The 18,373-nt window shown below is 40.0% G+C and overlaps 1 protein-coding gene across 2 annotated transcripts in view; it reads right to left on the bottom strand.

The window, feature by feature from the left end:
* Positions 1 to 18,373, bottom strand: part of C6 (complement C6) — a 76,989-nt gene that overhangs the window by 20,079 nt on the left and 38,537 nt on the right. For both annotated transcript variants that reach the window (XM_027520281.1, XM_027520283.1), the window contains exons 9-15: positions 16,476 to 16,598; positions 11,116 to 11,282; positions 9,489 to 9,714; positions 7,904 to 8,075; positions 7,224 to 7,335; positions 2,690 to 2,822; positions 1,600 to 1,788 (exon numbers count right to left, since the gene is read on the bottom strand). In XM_027520281.1, the coding sequence (XP_027376082.1) occupies positions 1,600 to 1,788; positions 2,690 to 2,822; positions 7,224 to 7,335; positions 7,904 to 8,075; positions 9,489 to 9,714; positions 11,116 to 11,282; positions 16,476 to 16,598 (1,122 nt within the window). The remainder of the gene's footprint in view (positions 1 to 1,599; positions 1,789 to 2,689; positions 2,823 to 7,223; positions 7,336 to 7,903; positions 8,076 to 9,488; positions 9,715 to 11,115; positions 11,283 to 16,475; positions 16,599 to 18,373) is intronic.

Here is an 18,373-nt window from a genome sequence, read left to right as displayed (position 1 = left end):
GTTTGACCCAAACTGTCTGGTTTTGGGTCTAATTTAACCTCTCTTTGCCTTTAGTTTTTTCATAGGCAAAATAGGCCCAATCATATCTGAGCTCAGATAAACCCTCCAGGATTCTCTGATTAAAAATGAGACATAACTTGAACAAGCATGTTGAGAAATTTGAAAGATATGAAACAGATGAAGCTCCCTTCCTTTTCCTCCAAGTAACCAACACGCCAGACTAATGGGAGTTCTCAGCTCCTCCTGCCAGCTGCCTGTCAGAAACTGAACTTCTGGGTTTATATGTTCCTCTCTTTCACAGCTTCACTCTTCTGCATTCACTAGTCCAGTAATAGACTTACCAAGAGTCAGTTTTATTTGTTTCCAAGTCTATTTATGCCAATTCCTATTGTAACTGTGTAAGTTGATTAAATATATCAACTTACATAATATATCAAACTTACATATAAGTTGATAAATATATCAACTGATAAAATGAAGGAGAAAAATTATTTTTATAAAAACTAAGTCGAAAACATTGAGTAATTTAAAATGGTTTGCAAAAATGTTTCTCTGAATTAATTGTGGGTTTGAAACTACTGTAAAAGATTAAAGTAAACAATACATATAAAAATTTTAAAGCACTTTCTAGTCAAATTTGCTGCAAAAGTTGCCTTTAAGCCTTCAACTCTCTTCAAAACAGTAATTCTCAACTTTGGCTGTATCCAGATTAACTCGGAAAGATTTTATATAAACACAAATACTGGCTGTCTTAGCTCAATGACATCAGAATCAGGGAAAGGGACTTAAGCAGAGGTGTTTTTTAAAGAGGTTCCCTACTTGGAGTTTAAAAACTTATTTTTTTAGAGAAATTGATATGGGATAGCAAAATTTCTATCTATGGGATAGCAAAAGATGAATTAGGTATTTGTTTTATTCAAGAAAGAAATCTTGGAACTCAAATCAGGAGACCATTTATGAAATAAGAGGTTGGTCCTATGTTAGAAAATTGGGAAATATTTGTGTATTTCTATCTTCTAAATTAAAAATAATAGGCTCCCAGTATCTCAGCAGTAAAGAATCCACGTGCAATGCAGGGACTGTAGGAGATGTGGGTATGATCCCTGGGTCGAGAAAATCCCTGGAGGAGGAAATGGCAACCCACTCCAGTCTTCTTGCTTCTCCCCATGGATGGAGGAGCCTGGTGGGCTACTGTCCAGGGAGTTGCAAAAAGTCAGACAGGACTGAAGTGACTCACCAAACAAGCAAATAAGTTAAAATAAAATATTTAATTAATCAAAAAGCAGTGTGTATTATTTTTTTGTCACTCTCCACTTGAGCTAAAATTTCAGTTAACTCTCAATTCTGATCTTGTTATATGAGAGCACTTGTGCTGTATCAAAATATTGAAGTATTAGATTAGAAAATAAAATTGATCTCACTCTCCAAGATTTGAAAGTATCCACTTGACCAATAGCTACTTACGTGTTGCCTGAGCTCGTCATCGATACAAGGTGAAATACAACTCAGCCCATCATAAGCAACAGCATCTCTGTGGATGCTACACAGATAATCTCAAAGGACACCACCCTAGCAGACCCCAGGATCCTGAGCTGTTACCTTTTTCACAGCTGAGTGAGTCCGAAATGGGTGGTGTCCAGGAATCCCCACTGCATGTGTACCTTGATGGCCCATTGACAACCAAACCTCTGGGACAGGTCAGCTCAATGGAGTCACCAATTTTATATAATGTCTGAAATGGTGACAGCGTCAGTCCTTCTGGCACTATTGGCTTGAGGCACTCTGTCCCTGCAGAGAGAAAAACATTTCAGATGCTTTTGGTGGAGCAGAACACTCAAGGGATACAGGCAGATTTTGTGCATTCCAAGAAATGATTTTAATGTGATTGACCACATTGGTTAAGTGTTAATGCTGCCTTTTGAGCAGAAAAACAGGGGGTTGAGGATCCCAGGCTTCCACTGAGAAACTGCCTTTAGTTCCATTAACGGAAGAACTTGCTATGGAAACGATTTCAGATATTCGTAACTTTTACTACATCACTGGGACATTTTCAAGAAATAATCTTTTTCACTCTTCTCCCCAGTGAGCTTTCCCAAAAGCAGGTGGCTGCACCATGGGTGACACAGAGGCAGAAGTTCTAATTGATACTGATTTCAACTTTGTGTTATGGTATTCAATAATAACTCTTTGGAGTCCCCATCTGAACCTAGTTTGATTCACATTTTGACTCCGATGAAGCATGGGTATATGTGGAGCCTACAAACCCTTGCTCTCTTTTCCAGCAAAGCATGCCAATGTGCTCCAAGGAGAAAACCTCATTTCACATGATATGCCATCTCTGACACGTAAGAGTTAAGCATCATTTCCCTGGGACCCATTAGCTTGCATCTCTTGGTACACTGGGCCAGGCTGATGTCGGTGGTTGGATGCAGTTAGCAAAAGTCCCCAATTTCTTTTTAAGCACAAGCCTCATGGACCGGCTAACATGCAGGGGTGAGAACTAAAATATGAAGACAGTTTGAAATCTAACTTTAGCAGACGAATTCTATTTTCTGTTTCACTAAATCTTTTCACCAGAGTTACTGAAAAATGGTAAAATGTACTAATCTAAGGGTGTGACTTTGCTTTGTTTATTTTGGGCACGTTCATTCTTTAGCAGAGTCACATAGAGGGTCTGCCCAGTTCTCACGTTGGCATTCCACGTCTCCTTGCCTCCAGCTTCTGTCTGGTAAGCATCTGAAGTACTGGTATCCAACAGCTTTGAATCCAGTAAAGCATAAAATTTCAACTTCTTCTCCAACTGAGTACTGTTTCTTTTCATTCTAGAATTAAAACCAAAATCAGCGCATTACTAATGTGATGAATGGTATCTTCAAACACCTCAGGGCCCTCCTAGATCTTTTCTGTTCCTTCATTCCTGTATCTACTCAAAGTCTGCTAAATTTATACTTCCAAATATCTCTCAAAGTTCACTCCTTTCCTTTGCCATCATCATTGCCTTTGCTCACAGTACATATTATCTCTTCAACTCGATCCCTGGATCAGGGAGATCCCCTGGAGAAGGAAATGGCAACCCACTCCAGTATTCTTACCTGGAGAATCCCATGGACAGAGGAGCCTGGTGGGCTACAGTCCACAGGGTTGCAAAGAGTCAGACATGACTGAGCGACTTCACTCACCACAACTATCTACCTATCTAACAACTAACTAGTCCCTCTTCTAATCCTTCTTCCATATTGCTACTTTAAATTGATTAGAATATATATATATATATTTACTTAATAACTTACTCCCCACTGTATATGTGTTGGCTTACTATTGCAAGAATAAGAAAACTATATGCTATAGGCTGCAGTCCATGGGGTCACTAGAGTCGGACACGACTGAGCGACTTCACTTTCAATTTTCACTTTCATGCATTGGAGAAGGAAATGGCAACCTACTCCAGTGTTTTTGCCTGGAGAATCCCAGGGACGGGAGGCCTGGTGGGCTGCCGTCTATGGGGTGGCACAGAGTCGGACACGACTGAAGCAACACCGCAGTGGCTATAAACTGAATAAGTAATGTATTCTACATATGAAGCAAATATATGCAATTGCTATGGTAACAAATTGACTACAAATCATTTGAAAGTGTTCTTAATAACCTATTGGGCATTACATATTTTCCCAGTTAATGTGTAAATAAAGTGCAACTATTGGCATGTGGGAGTTCACAAAAAGATTTTAAGATAAAGTGGGTTTTATATTCTTAACTTGGAATATGAAACTTAACCCACTTCCCCATCCTCACCTCTTGCCATTTCTTCCCATAGAATGCTCTAGGAAAACAAAGGCATTTAGGCATCTACCATTCTTTGCACATAATATTCTCTTTCATGCCTCCATATCTTTATTAGCTGTTTCCTCTATCCTCAACATCTTCTCTATTCCATTGTCCCAAGACGCAACTCAAGTAGAATTTCCTGTGTGGGAAATCTCTTTCATTTACCAGTTTCATCACATGTATCATCCTTTCGGTTTTGGAGAGAAACTTGCACAAAATTCTATTTTATGTTGATCACATTTATCAGCCCCACCCCTATGCTTAAACTTGTATAAGCTCTACTTTATGTTTATCACATTTATCAGCCCCACACCTATGCCTGAGTGGTATTTCTTCTACCAGATCTCTGCCTCACAAATCTTTGTGTGTTAGTCACTCAGTTGAGACCGACTCTTTGCAACGCCATGGACTCTAGCCCTCCAAGCCCCTCTGTCTATGGGATTCTCCAGGCAAGAATATTGGCATAAGTTGCCATTCCCTTCTCCAGGATATCTTCCTGACCCAGGGATCGAACCCCGGTCTCCTGCATTGGAAGCAGATTCTTTACCATCTGAGCCTTACACAGGGCTTGATAACTATGCTGAATAAAATGAAAAACACTCTCCTTTTTAGGAAGACAGTAATGTAACGGTCTCTCCTTACTGAATGGGAGGCAAGTACAAAGGACTGACTAGGAAGTTATTCTCTGAGAATTGAAGATGGGAATTTTGAGGGACGTGAAAGTTCAATTATCAACCTTTGTTACTATGTGGCCATGTGATTCAACTTGTCTCCCAGAAGATGATTAATTTTCTGAATACAAAAAAAGTATCCCATCATTGGTTATTATGGATATGGCTGTGTTTCCAAGGGGAATGGCATGATGACTAGTATTAATGATCTGGATATTTTATTCAAAGGCTGAACCTTTTCCCTCACAATCACTCTGAAATAAGTTATTGTCACAAGCTTCTGCTTCATTTCTCTTATGAAGCTATAACCTATAAGTATATGCTGCAGCCATCAAGCTTTGGTCAACACATCTGCTAGACCAACTTAGCAAGGGCCTTTACCCAGAGTCACTGTCACTTGCCTCTGGGGTAAGTGCCTTTGGTCACTAAACAGATACCTTCACGTGCAGTGGCACGATTACTCTAGCCTGGAATGAGGCATATCTGCCTTTGACTCCGTAAAAGGGGCATTTTGCTACTTGGAATTCTAGAAGGTGCTCATTAGGAAAGTCAAAATTGTCTTACTTTTGAGCAAAAACTATTGTTAGGTAGGAATTAGGCCTTTAATAAAGAGTAAATTGAAGCAAGGAGTGAACTTATTCGTAGAAATGGAAACATATATTCTAATTTTGTGAAGAGTCATTGGAATAATGAATCACTGTTAAACCTTTTGTGTGTTTTTAAAATTAGAACGTCAATCATTTTAACACTTTATGTAAGCAACTGACGCAAACAGATTAAAAATTATTTAGAAATCTGGATGTGACAAAGTGTAATTTTGAGGATAATGTTGAAAAGGGCAAGGATTGGCAAACTATTTCTGTAAAGGGCCTTGAGAGTCAGCTACAGGCCAGGTAGCGCCTGTCACCTTGTGCCACTGTTGCACAAAAAAGTCATAGTCATTATGTAAACAAACGAATGTAGTTGTGTTCCAAAAAACTTCACTTGAAAAAGAAGAAAAGGGCCTCTCTGGTGGCTCAGTGGTAAAGAATCCACCTGCCAATGCAAGGGACACGTGTCGACCCCTGGTCCCGGAAGATCCCACATGCCCTGGAGCAACTAAGCCTGTGCACCACAACTATTGAGCCTGAGCTCTAAAGCCTGGAGGCCGCAACTACTGAAACCTGCTCACTCTAGAGCTTGTGTCTCAACAAGAGACACCACGGCAGTGAGAAGGAAGGGTAAGCCCTGCTTGCTGCAACTAGAGAAAAAAATGGAGCAGCAACAAAGACTCAGCCAAACATGACTAAATAAACACTAAAAAAGAAAAGAAAAAGAAAAACAGAGGGCAGACCAGATTTGGCCCATGGGTATAGTTTGCTGATCCCTGTCCTAAAGGATCTGTTCCCCAAGTGTGGCTCCCCAACTAGCAGCACCAGTATTACACAAGATCTTGCTTGTTACGGAAGTTTCTGGGCCTTGCTCAAGACTTTGGAGTTTGAGAATCTCTGGTTCTCCAGTAAGGACTAATGAACGTTCGGTTCAGTTCAGTCACTCAGTCATGTCCGACTCTTTGTGACCTCGTGGACTGCAGCACGCCAGGCTTCCCTGCCCATCACCAGCTCCTGGAGCTTGCTCAAACTCATGTCCATCGAGTTGGTGATGCCATCCCCTTCTCCTCCTGCCTTCAATCTTTTCGAGCATCAGGGTCTTTTCTAATAATTCAGCTCTTCACATCAGGTGGCCAAGGACATTACTCTCCTCCAAAATATTTCTCCCCCTTCACACCTCTAGGCCTAACACCTTATACATGAGCAGATGTATGAATAGGGAAGATATATAGTGCAGACACTGTTCTGTGGCTATTTATTTGCTGGCTTTGGAGAATCAAAGCTTATTGCTCTTTAATCATAAATATGACACAGTTGGAAACAGATTAAAGGCTTTATTGGGTTTAAGAAAGGTAAAATTTCTTTTAAAAATGTAAAATTGATTAAGGCACATGTCTCCTGTGATCAATTTAAGTATTATGTATCTCCTGAAAATTTGTATCTAAAGTCACAGAACTGTCTAACAAAAAAGTTGTTTTTAATCATAGAAACATACAGTGGTTTAAAGAAAAAAGATAAAAGGTAATAAAACTTTGATTGCTTAAGAGTTCTATAGGTATTTAGCCTAATAAATCATTATAGGCTCAACACTGCCTATGTTATAGTCAAACTAGTTTGTTTCCCTGATAATGTGCCTTAGTTAGGGGGTTAGTTTGTTCAGATTCAGAAATAAACAGTCAGATCTTATTTGTAGACTCTTAGAGAAGTCATCCAGAGAAGGCAATGGCAAACCACTCCAGTACTCTTGCCTTGAGAATCCCAGGGACGGGGGAGCCTGGTGGGGTGCCGTCTTTGGGGTCACACAGAGTCGGACACGACTGAAGCAACTTAGCAGCAGCAGCAGCAGAGAAGTCATCCAATCCATTCTCCACTCACATAAATATGTCATCAGCACATGAGTTAGTGCCAAGGAGCACAAAAGACCCTGCCGTTCTTTGGTCTAACAACTAGGTATGAGGATGTCTTCAGGGAATTCAAGAGGGGAAGTGGTGGAGCCTTTCTAAATATTACCTTTTTTACCTTTTAAGTCAATAGGTTATTAAACTAAGAAAAAAATAACTCCACATAAAAGAAAATGCATGCTTCCTAAGTTCTCCTTTTAGGAGTCCAAACCTAAAGTGAAGGTCGGGATGCTTACCCGAATAAATCCATTTTCTGGAGGGACTGGTTGAGGACACCCTGAATCTGATTCTAATTCAGGGAGATCAGTTTCTTTCATGTCCTCATCATCACTGATGCATGGTTGTCCACTAGAAGGGAAAAAAAAGACGTGTATAATAAAATAAATATGTACACATACTTAAATGTCTATGTATGTACATATATGGATGCATATATATATATATATACACACACATTATGTATGTATGTGTGTGTATATATATATTTTAGAGCATGCTAAGTTGCTTTAATTGTGTCTGACTCTTTGCAACCCCATGGACTATAGCCCACCACGTTCCTCTGTTCATGGGATTTCCCAGGCAAGAATACTGGGGTGGGTTGCCATGACCTCCTCCAGGGAATCTTCCTGACCCAGAGATAGAACCTGTGTCTCTTATGTCTCCTGCATCGGCAGGTGAGTTCTTTGCCACTAGCACCACCTGGGAAGCCCATATATATATATAAAACAGATAAAAAAGAGAGAAAATATTAGAGAGGAAAGGGGGTAGTAGCATATCTAACACCTCACTGATATGTTGGAATAGGTAAAATTCTAAGTATTTCTTCACTTAGCAATAAGAAAATAAATATTGCAAGTCTCTAGCAGCGGGGATGGGGGCTGCCCACTCTCTCCGGTGCCCGTCTTCCCATCCTTACTCGTTCTGCATTATGGAGAACGTGCAGTGCTCCTCTTGCCGCCTCTCCCCCTCACAGCGTTTTCCTCCTTGCTGAGGAGCAGGGTTGTTGCATTCGCGGGTTCTCGATCTCCTATAAGTAGCATCACACGAGCTCCAGGAGGACCAGCAGCCCCAGTTCCCGTCCACAGCATCTGGAAGACAGGGACATCCACCCACCGATCTCAGTGCAGCCCAGAGAACTGGGCTTTGAAGCCAGGCCAACTTGGTTGCCTCGCGTTTTAGCTGTGGGATCCTTTGCAGCATATCATAGAGTTGTTGTCAGGATTAGAAGAAATTCTCTGTGCAAAGTGGCTGATACATCATCTGTTTTTACTTTCCTGTTCCCACAGGAAGAATAAAATGGAAACAGCTCTGAATAATTTTCAACTATCAGCAATGTGTCACACAGTACATATATGCATACACCTATGTGTACACGGAGAAGGCAGTGGCACCCACTCCAGTACTCTTGCCTGGAAAATCCCATGGACGGAGGAGCCTGGTGGGCTGCAGTCCATGGGGTCGCTGAGGGTCGGACACTACTGAGCGACTTCACTTTCACTTTTCACTTTCATGCATTGGAGAAGGAAATGGCAACCCACTCCAGTGTTCTTGCCTGGAGAATCCCAGGGACAGGGGAGCCTGGTGGGCTGCTGTCTATGGGATCGCACAGAGTCGGACACGACTGAAGCGACTTAGCAGCAATGTATACATATTAACATCTTCTGAAAAGTATATATATCTATCTAATATATATATTAAAATACATTTCTAAAGCTAATAGACTATATTCTTACTCCCATGACACATCCTCTTTCTAAAGAGGATTAGAGGTAGCTATGAATATATCTTAGTCCAGTATGAAAATTTTGATTGTGGCTTAATTTGTCCCTTATTACAAGCCATCCTTATTCTACATTATAATGCATAAGAGACTCATAACATCAGTATCCTATAGTTTACTTTATAGTATGTTTTTTAATTTTATTTACCTTATGTTATAGGCATTGTGCTGTTTATTTCATATATGTTGTTGTTGTTTAGTCACTTCAGTTGTGTCTGATTCTGTGTGACCTGATGGACTGTAGCCCGTCAGGCTCCTCTGTCCATGGGATTCTCCAGGCAAGGATACTGGAGTGGGTTGCCATTTCCTTCTTCAGGGGATTTTTCTGACTCAAGGATCAAACCTACTTCTCTTACATCTCCTGCATTGCCAGGTGGGTTCTTTACCACTAGCACCACTTGGGAAGCCCAACTACATAAACACACATATATAGCTTTCGAGTGCATAGTGGCCTTATCCCCATTTTATGGAAAACAGATTGAGGCACAGAGAGGTTAGGTGACTTTTCCAAGGTCACACAGCTGATAGGTTACAGCTGAGATTGACATCAAACTGTTTGACTTTTGAGTCTAATTTTCTCCAGGCCTAATTTCCTTGTGAATTTGCATAAGGTGGAAATTGCAAGGACAAGTTTTGTTTGTTTTGCTGTTTTCATCAACCAACCCAGAATACCTTGGGGAGGGGAAAGCTTCCTGCCCCCTAGTAAGTTACTGACACTTACTAGATTTGTAATCCGGGGACCGTCTCTCACAGTTCTCGCCATAGGTGCCGCTCTGGCAAACACACAGACATTCGGTCCCTGAGAGCACGGGGCGGCCACTGTTAGGGCATCGGGCACACTGGCAAGGGTCAAACTTGGCTGCATACTCTCGAAAAGCTCTCCTGAGGTTGTTCCGTCTTGTCACCGCACAGGGGATGTTTCTCACCAGGTCCGTGATGGGAGCAAGCTAAGAGCAGATGGGAGGGGGAAGCTCTAGTCAGAGTCACCTCTTTGGCACACGTTGACATCACCACCCAGTTCTCATGGAATCAGAGGCAAGACCTGGGCAATCGTATGCTTCAAAGTGATTATTGTAGAATACGGCATATCTGTCTATTGAACCAGTAGAGAAAAGCCCTCTCCATGAGGGAAGGGGAGGGCAGGGAGCTTCTTCCCTTCTATCCTGGGTAGAGCAGCAGTCTTCAGGATTAGCTGGCTTCCACTGTCCTTAAAGTACAGCAAGTGTAATGTACTTAGAGTTTACTTTCCCTGCGCTTCTACTATGGAGGAAGCCTCAGATGAGGTGTCACTCATGAGAATCTTATTTATTGAGCATCAGCGTCTGGAGATAAGTGACTAAGAGTCAGGCAGCTCAGGAATGTTTTGGTGAAACATCAGCAAGTTTGACTCAAGCAGAAAGATCTGGGAAGAGTGAAGTCTGTGTTCTTTGTTTTTCCAGGGATAATACTATTGGCTTTTGGTGAATCAGGTGAAAAAATGTGGAAAGAGAACACAAAGAAATGAACTTGCTGGTAGAATCTATAGAAGAATTACAATAGCAAATATGGGGGCTAACACAAAAATCAAGGCTCATCAACATTTTAAAACCCCAGAGGAATGACTCTCTATGCAGTGTATGACTCACAAGTGCCCAGATGGATGGCTGGACCACATTTTCCTACCATAACCTGTAGAATTCCAAATATCTTCACACTGCATGTAAATCATCCTACTTTCATGATGGTTGAATTCCTTTATTTTCATTTGAATGAAATGAGCAGAATAGCTCCTTCAGTGGCTTTAAAAAATGTGCTTCTGTTTCAGGCAAAACTGGTTTAAGTGGCATATGACTGATTTGTGGACAAAGTATTTCAGACATAATAAAAAACCCCCTTTAATGTAATTACAACAAATATAAGACTGGTAAATTTAATCAATGGTGATAGAAACAGAATTTCAAATGGATCTAAAATCTCATATATCCCACAGAGCTATAAATGAAGATTTAGGAGTGCTCATCTACTAAAGAATTGCAAGAAAAATACAGAAATCAAATGTATTATATACATGGGAAGATAAAGAGCCCTACTTTAGGCAAGTTTAGGCAGTTTTATGCACCAAATTTCCTCTTTTGGTATTTTATGTGTGCTATGAATTCTAAATGCCTAACTACAGAATGCTTGTTCGAACAGCTAAAACAAGGGATGTGTAATTCAATGTTTTTTAAAAAGGTATATTGTGCATGCACACCAAAGAAACACATTTCTTTTATCATCTGAGAAGAAAATGGAAAAGGAATTGTGTGATGCATAGTTTGGGCAGCCAGACAACAGCTTTAGCTCTTACCCATAATGCTTTTTGACCTTACCGCAAAGTCGATCACAGAAGGATTTTCCTTCACTGATTCTAACCAGTCAGAAAATACCCTCTCTTCCGGAACCGGGCTCCCTTTCTCCCAAGCCAAAGCCGCCGCATATGCGCTCCTCCCACCTTGAACCAGCGATATGGATTTCTCTGATCCCTGCATAAAGGAACCTGCAAGGTATTTCAAGAAAATGACTTGTTTAATTTTACTGCAAATTCAAACTTGAAAGTAAAGCCTATTTGCACAGGAAAAAGGAGCAGATGGCAGAACCTTGTAGCTCCATTAAGTCAGCTAAGTGAAAGCTCTGGAACACACCTCCTGTCCCTAGAGGGAGTTTAATAATAGAAATGATAACCATAGTGCTAACAGCTACCATTTATTAAGCAACTCGTGTATGTTGGGCACTCTACTCTCATTATTCATGTAATTCTCATAACAGTCCTGAGAAGTAGGTGTTATAATAAACATGGACTTTGAAGCCAGAAGTAATTTGGCCTAGAACACGTGGTTACTAAGGAGAGAGAAGAGGTGGGATACAGACGTAATCCAAGGCCTAAGGACTCTGCCTCCTGCTCTTTGATGCCAAACCTCCCACTTTTGACTTATATAAGCATATGTCTTGGGCCCCAGAATAACATAAATCACATGGTTTCTGACACCCATTCAGTGGACCACTATGCCATAATTGACTACAATTACAGAAAAAGGTGATAGAATGCTTTTAAGCTTAAAGATAGGAGTAAAAGTACAACTAACCAAAGGGAAAAATTAAACATAGGAGTTGGCACAATGTTGCTTTAGAGGTAAAGCATTTACTGTATATAGGAAAGATCTTTTACATACATTTTCAGGACAATTCCTATTAACTAATAGTGTCTTTAATATGAGTCTGTGTGCGTGCTCAGTCGTGTCTGACTCTGCGACCCCATGGACTCTAGCCTGCCAGGCTCCTCTGTTGATGGAAGTTTCCAGTCAAGAATACTGGAGTGGGTTGCCATTTCCTTCTCGAGGGGATCTTCCTGACCCAGGGATCAAACCTGAGGCTCATCTCCTGAGGCTCTTGCATTGGCATGTGGATTTTTACCACTACAACACCTGAGAAGCCCAGCTGGGTGATAAGAAATTGTAATGAGAAAATGAAATGGTAAAGAGGTTAGTGATATGGGTAACAGTTAATGGTATTGATTTGATGTCTGTTCTGGAGTTTCAGTAAAGTTCAGCCATGCCCCTGTTTAGAAATTCTGCAGTGAGGGAGACTAGGATGATTAAAACAATGGATGAAATACTCTCTCTATGGAAAAACTATGGTCTTTTTCAAAGTGAGCTGCTTAAGAGGGATATAGGAAGAACATTTTAGAAGGTGTTTTTTTTTTTTTTTTTTGCATTTATTTTTCTTGTGAAATACGAGAGAAATCATTATTTACCAATATATCAAATACCTACTGACAGTGATTCTGACTTGCTAGATTGATATCATATATGTCATAAGTGGAATGACACTATGGTAAGAGTTATACATGATAAGCTTGGAATCTTAAAGAAAGAACTAGAGTTAAGTCTATTTATTATTCTATTAAGTACTATGAACAGAATGCTTACAAGTGAATAAATGGCTTAAAAAAATTCCAGAAAGAAAATTCAGACTGAAGATGATACCTATAGCGCAAACATAAGCAAAACAACTAGAAGGAAGAATAGATATTTCTCTTTCTTATGCAAGCTTCTCATTGTCACAACATGAGTTTGACACCAAAGCTGCCTCAAAACACATCAAAAGTTTCAAGCAGATTTATGAATTATTATCACTATGGTATGATATCAAAACCAGGGGTTTCCTAGTGGTTCAGAGGTGAAGAGTGCACTGCAAGGCAGGATAGTTGGGTTTGACTCCTGGGCTGGAAAGATCCCCTGGAGAAGGAAATGGCAACCCACTCAAGTATTCTTGCCTGGAAAACCCCATAGACAGAGGAACCTGGCGGGCTGTAGTCCATGGGGTCACAGAAGAGTTAGACTTGACTGAGAGACTCAATGACAACGATGATGAGCAAGATAATGAAAAATTCTATTTTATATAGACTATCTTTTGAAACTAGCTCAGGGTTAGAAATAGACATATCTATATTCTTAAGTGTGCTTTTAGTAAACAACATAAATACGTCTTTGTTTTTAGGCAAATTGTCATTGTGATTGATCAATGTTAGTTGACAATGTTCTATAAACCAGGCACTAAAAACTTGGGTTGGGGAATTGACACAATTCAGGAATATTAGCAATGTGTAAGCTGGGTAGGATGGATGGTTGGGTTGATTATTTGGTTTGGATACCACTGCAATAGTCTCTGGTTTTGCAGTGTCTTCCTGTTATGAGTTCATTTTGGACATTTTCTCATCTCTATGTTGGAGGGATTTTACAGTTGAGTAGTTTTTATTCATTGAGTACTCAAGAATGAACATTTCCAGAATGCTCTCAGGTTTTGAGATATCTTTCTGATGAACACATTTTCTTTTCTGTTTTAGAAGTTTGTGAACATTCCTCTATTGTCTTAGCATTGCATTTTGTGAATAAGTCTGATGCCAGCCAGATTTTGTTGTTATTCTATAGGGAAATTATTTTTTCAGCTAAGGTACTTGAATTCATTTTAAAAATCTTTGAATTTAGTTAATTAGCTAGAATTTGCCTTGAAATTGCATATTTGAACCATATTTCTGATACAATTAATCAAGACACATTTCATCCTTTCTTTCAGGGACACGTTCATATATTTACTTATTTATTAAAATAGTTTTTCTCTTTCATTTCTTGGGCTCGCTATTTCAGGAACACTAATTCCCATATATTAAATTATATTTGTCATTCTATTTCCATTAGATATTCTTTAATAATGGTTAATATCTGAATTTTTCTGCATTTATTATGAATTACTTTGGATCTTTGTTTTATTAATTTTACTTTCAGACAATTATATCTTGAATTTGCAGTGTCTATTTATAACTATAATGTTGATTCTTTTCAATATTTGTGTCCTTGCACCTTAGTTTTGAAATCTTCCTTTTCAGTTAATTCTTATATTTAATCTTTTCAAACTCTGAGCTCTTGATTTATTGAATTCTCATTCTTATTAGGTTATTCTATTGCAAGACAAACTGGTATAGAATTTGTATATTCTCTGGTTTACATTACAAGGTTGATTGCATACTGCTCTTTTTTTGACTGTAATACAAATGTGTAGTTATCAAATCAGCTCTCATTTTGCTTATACTCAACATGGGCATCCACATGTAAACCATCAATAGCCTCTGATACTTAAAACTATCTACTTATTATTATAAGTAGCTTGGCTATTTTTAATACTGGGTGACCTTGGCTGTCCCCCAGTGACAATATAAGCTTCATATTTTGGGAGTTTCTGTGATTCCCTTTGTTCTGAGCAGTCATCAGTCAGAAAAAATAAGGGAATGAGAGAATTTTACACAGAGAAGGAGGTATTTATAATGACAAGGCACAGTCGAGAGCATGACTTATTTAGGAAAGAGAGGCAGAAACTTAGCTAGGCAGAAAGTGAGGCAGGAACTTATCTTCAAGGCTATGTGAAGCCATGACATGTTTAAGGCCTGAGTGTTTCATGATAAGATTTGCCTTGGAGAATATTCCTCTCACAGAAAATGTGTAGAATAAGGCAAGACCAGAGGCAAAGGGACCAGTTGGGAGGCCTTTGTGGTAATCCAAGTTGGAAATGATGAATGGAAGGCATGTGCATGGAAATGAGGAACTGGGGAGAACTGGGAGAAATATTAAGAAGGAGGAATGACTGCTTACTGCTTGTAGAGGCAAGAAAGAGGGAGGGAGAAATCAAAGGCAGCACTCAGGTTTCTCACTTGGTTGTCTGAGCGTTTTTAATGTATTACTTTTAGAGCTTCCGTGCATGCGTCTGACTCGTTGCAACCTCATGGACTGTAGCCTGCTAGGCTCCTCTGTCTATAGGCTTTCCCAGGCAAGAATTCTGGGGTGGGTTGTCATTTCCTTCTCCATAGGAGGTTCCTGACCGAGGGATCAAACCTGTGTCTCTTGCACTGGCAGGCAGATTCTTTACCACTGAGCCATCTGGGAATCCCCCTTCTTAGAACTTATCAGTCTGTTTTTTTCTTTTTTTTTTTTTTAATTGAAATATAGTTGATATACAATTTTGTGCTAGTTTCTAGTGTACAACAAAATCATTCTGTTTTATATATATATTAAATATATATATATGTAAATATTGGAGTAGGAAATGTCAACCCGCTCCAGTATTTTTGCCTAGAAAATTCCATGGACAAAGGAGCCTGGTGGGCTACAGTCCATGGGGTTGCAAAGAATCAGACACAACTGAGCACACATATGTAAATATATATATTTTTTTTCATAGTTTTTTCCATTATGGTTTATTATAAGATATGGAACGTAGTTTCTTGTGCTATGCAGTAGGACCTTGTTGTTTAGCTATTTTATATATAGTAGTTTAGGTCTTTCCTGGTGGCTCAGATGGTAAAGAGTCCACCTGAAATGCAGGAGACCCAGGTTCGATCCCTAAGTTGGGAAGATCTCTTGGAGGAGAAAATGGCAAGCCACTCTAGTAATCTTGCCTGGAGAATCCCAAGGGCAGAGGAGCTTGCTGGACAGAGGAGCTACAGTCAATTGAGTCACAAAGAGTCAGACACAACTGAGTGGCTAGGCACACATGCACACATAGACTAGTTTATATCTTCTAATCCAAAACTCCTAATTTATCCCTACCTCCACTTCCCATTTGATAATCATAAGTTTGTTTTCTATGTCCATGAATCTGTTTCTGTTTTGTAAATAAGTCCATTTGTATCTTATTTTAGATTCCACATATAAATGATATCATATGTTATTTGTCTTTGTCTGACTTAGTATGATAATCTCTAGGTCCATTCATGTTGATGCAAATGGCATTATTTCATTCTTTTTTATGGCTGAGTAGTATTTCATTGTATGTGTGTACTACATCTTCTGTATTTTTAATGGTTGTCTATATATATCCTTACTTTGTAAACTCCTTGAATGGAAGACCTAGTTCATGTCCGTCCTTACTTTACGTCTAATACTGGGTTTGGCCCACAGGAAGAATCAATAAATGTGCATTCAGACAACCTAAATAGGAGATGAAGAAAATACTAACCATGTCCCGTTTTGAGTAGTAACAATATTTGATTTGCTCCCTCCATACCACACATAGGACTCTGAGGCAGATAAATAAAACTAATGCAATAGAAAAATAGTGCAGTCACAGTCAAGTGCAGTATGGTACTTAAGTTATTGCCAGTCAGAACCCACTAGGTAAGCTGCTACGAGAGTACTGTTACCTTCGTATTTCTCTGACAGTTTGTTAGTGGTGCACCGGTGTTCCACTTTTGTTTTTTTAACAAAAAGGAAGCGTTTCTTTGTTTCAATCCGGATACAGTTTTTGGCTTCTTCCTGTGTTAAACCTGGGAAATAAAGGACAAGAAAAAAACCTTGAGAATGCACCCTGGAGAATTCAGAGACGAGCATGAGACTCTGAGCACTCGGGAAGGTACAGGTACTCTGTACCAGCATCCAGCTCCTCTGCTTCCCGTGAGCTCGAATGATTAAGGCTTTTACTACAAAGGCGGTTCTTCACAGGCCATGGGACATCCTGAAGAGTAGAGGTATTTATGAGTCCCTGCCATCCTCCCTGTGGGGATCATGTTGGCCTCTCCATGTTGCCTGCACACAGTAAACCTCTAAGCTTGCCCACGCTGTTGGCCACTGCCCCTGTACAGCATATCAGGAGATGAACACCTGCTCTGTTTGGTGCCCCATCGTCAGGGGGCACTGTTCTTTGGGGGCCACAGCTGATTCTGTGAGGACTGAGTCCGTTTCACTTCTTCCTCTGTTCACCACCTCAAGTGTAAATCTCGTTGGTCACCTCTCCTTCTCTGAACACTCATTCCCGTACTCATCTAAGCTTCCTCTCCCTGAGTTGGCCATTCACTCTACCTCCAAAACCCTTTGGTTTTGTCTCAGAAACTGACTTCCTGACTCATGAACTCTTCAGTGTCCTCCGGGACTGTTCACTTTTTCTGTTTATCTTAATTCAAGCCCATACTTGATACGTTTTCCCTGTTGTCTTCAAGGGAGGTTGATGCTGCCTGGTTCCCAGGCTCTTTAGGAACGGGAGCTGGGCTTGATACCTTCCTAGTTTCCCAGGACTGCTTGCACAGGATGACACACCACAGTTGTATAAGTCTTGTAAAAACCCTCATGCTCCAAGACTCAGAGTATCCAGTTCTAATAACTTTGGTCCTCGTTGTCCTGATCTTTTGCCAAACTTCCTCGTTTGTTGAAGGTTTTGGTATCTGAATCAGTCTTTCCTGCCCTAATGCTGGTCCATTATTCTTTTTTAAAAAAATTTTTATTATTTATTTAATTATTATTCTTATTTACTTTACAATATTGTATTGGTTTTGCCATACATCAACACGCACCCGCCACGGGTGTACACGTGTTCCCCATTATTCTTAAGGACTTCAAAAATTGGTGGGGGATGTCAGGGATTGAGTGGGACAGAGGCAGGGAAACAGGTCTGGCTGTTTGGAGGCTGACTTGGTACCGCGTCTCTGGGGTAGTTTGAGAAGTGTTTCCTTTTTTTTTTTTTAAACAGCTTCCCAAGTCACCTGACCTGGTACGTGAAACACCAAAATTAGAATCCAATTTCTTTTTTGCTGTTTAGTTTAAAATTGCCTTGCAAAATACAAGCATATAAGAGATAGAGCTGTTAGGTGAACTATCAAGCACCTTAAAGCAAAGTAGTTTATCAATACTGATTCTTAGGGTTGCAGGTTACAAGCGGCAGGGAGGAGTGTTATCAGAGCCAGAGGCACCACGTGAGTATGTGATGCTAGAATATAAACCTGGGTGTGCAGCTCACCAAGGAACGAAGCTGAGTAGATGCGGATGAGGCTTCCTACTTTGTAGTTTTTTCAATAGTTTGACACATTCAAAGAGAGAAATCAAAGATTGGGAGTAAAAAAATGTCTTGGTTTGAGGCCCTCGTGTGTACCTGGCATTTTAATTTCTAACAAAAAAGATGGCTGTTTTGATTAGGCTGAATAAATATGACTCATTCTTCTTCCAGTGGCATTGTTCTTATAAATGGGTTAGTCAAGTGTTTGGGCCGTGTGAGGAATTTAATGGTCCCCTAACCCTTTCTTATTCTTTCATTAGATTTCTATGATTTATT

The sequence above is a fragment of the Bos indicus x Bos taurus genome, chromosome 20 (genome assembly GCF_003369695.1).
Source record: "Bos indicus x Bos taurus breed Angus x Brahman F1 hybrid chromosome 20, Bos_hybrid_MaternalHap_v2.0, whole genome shotgun sequence".
NCBI lineage: Eukaryota > Metazoa > Chordata > Mammalia > Artiodactyla > Bovidae > Bos > Bos indicus x Bos taurus.
The sequence above is the reverse complement of the archived record's forward strand: the minus strand, read 5'-3'. Positions and strand labels throughout refer to the sequence as shown.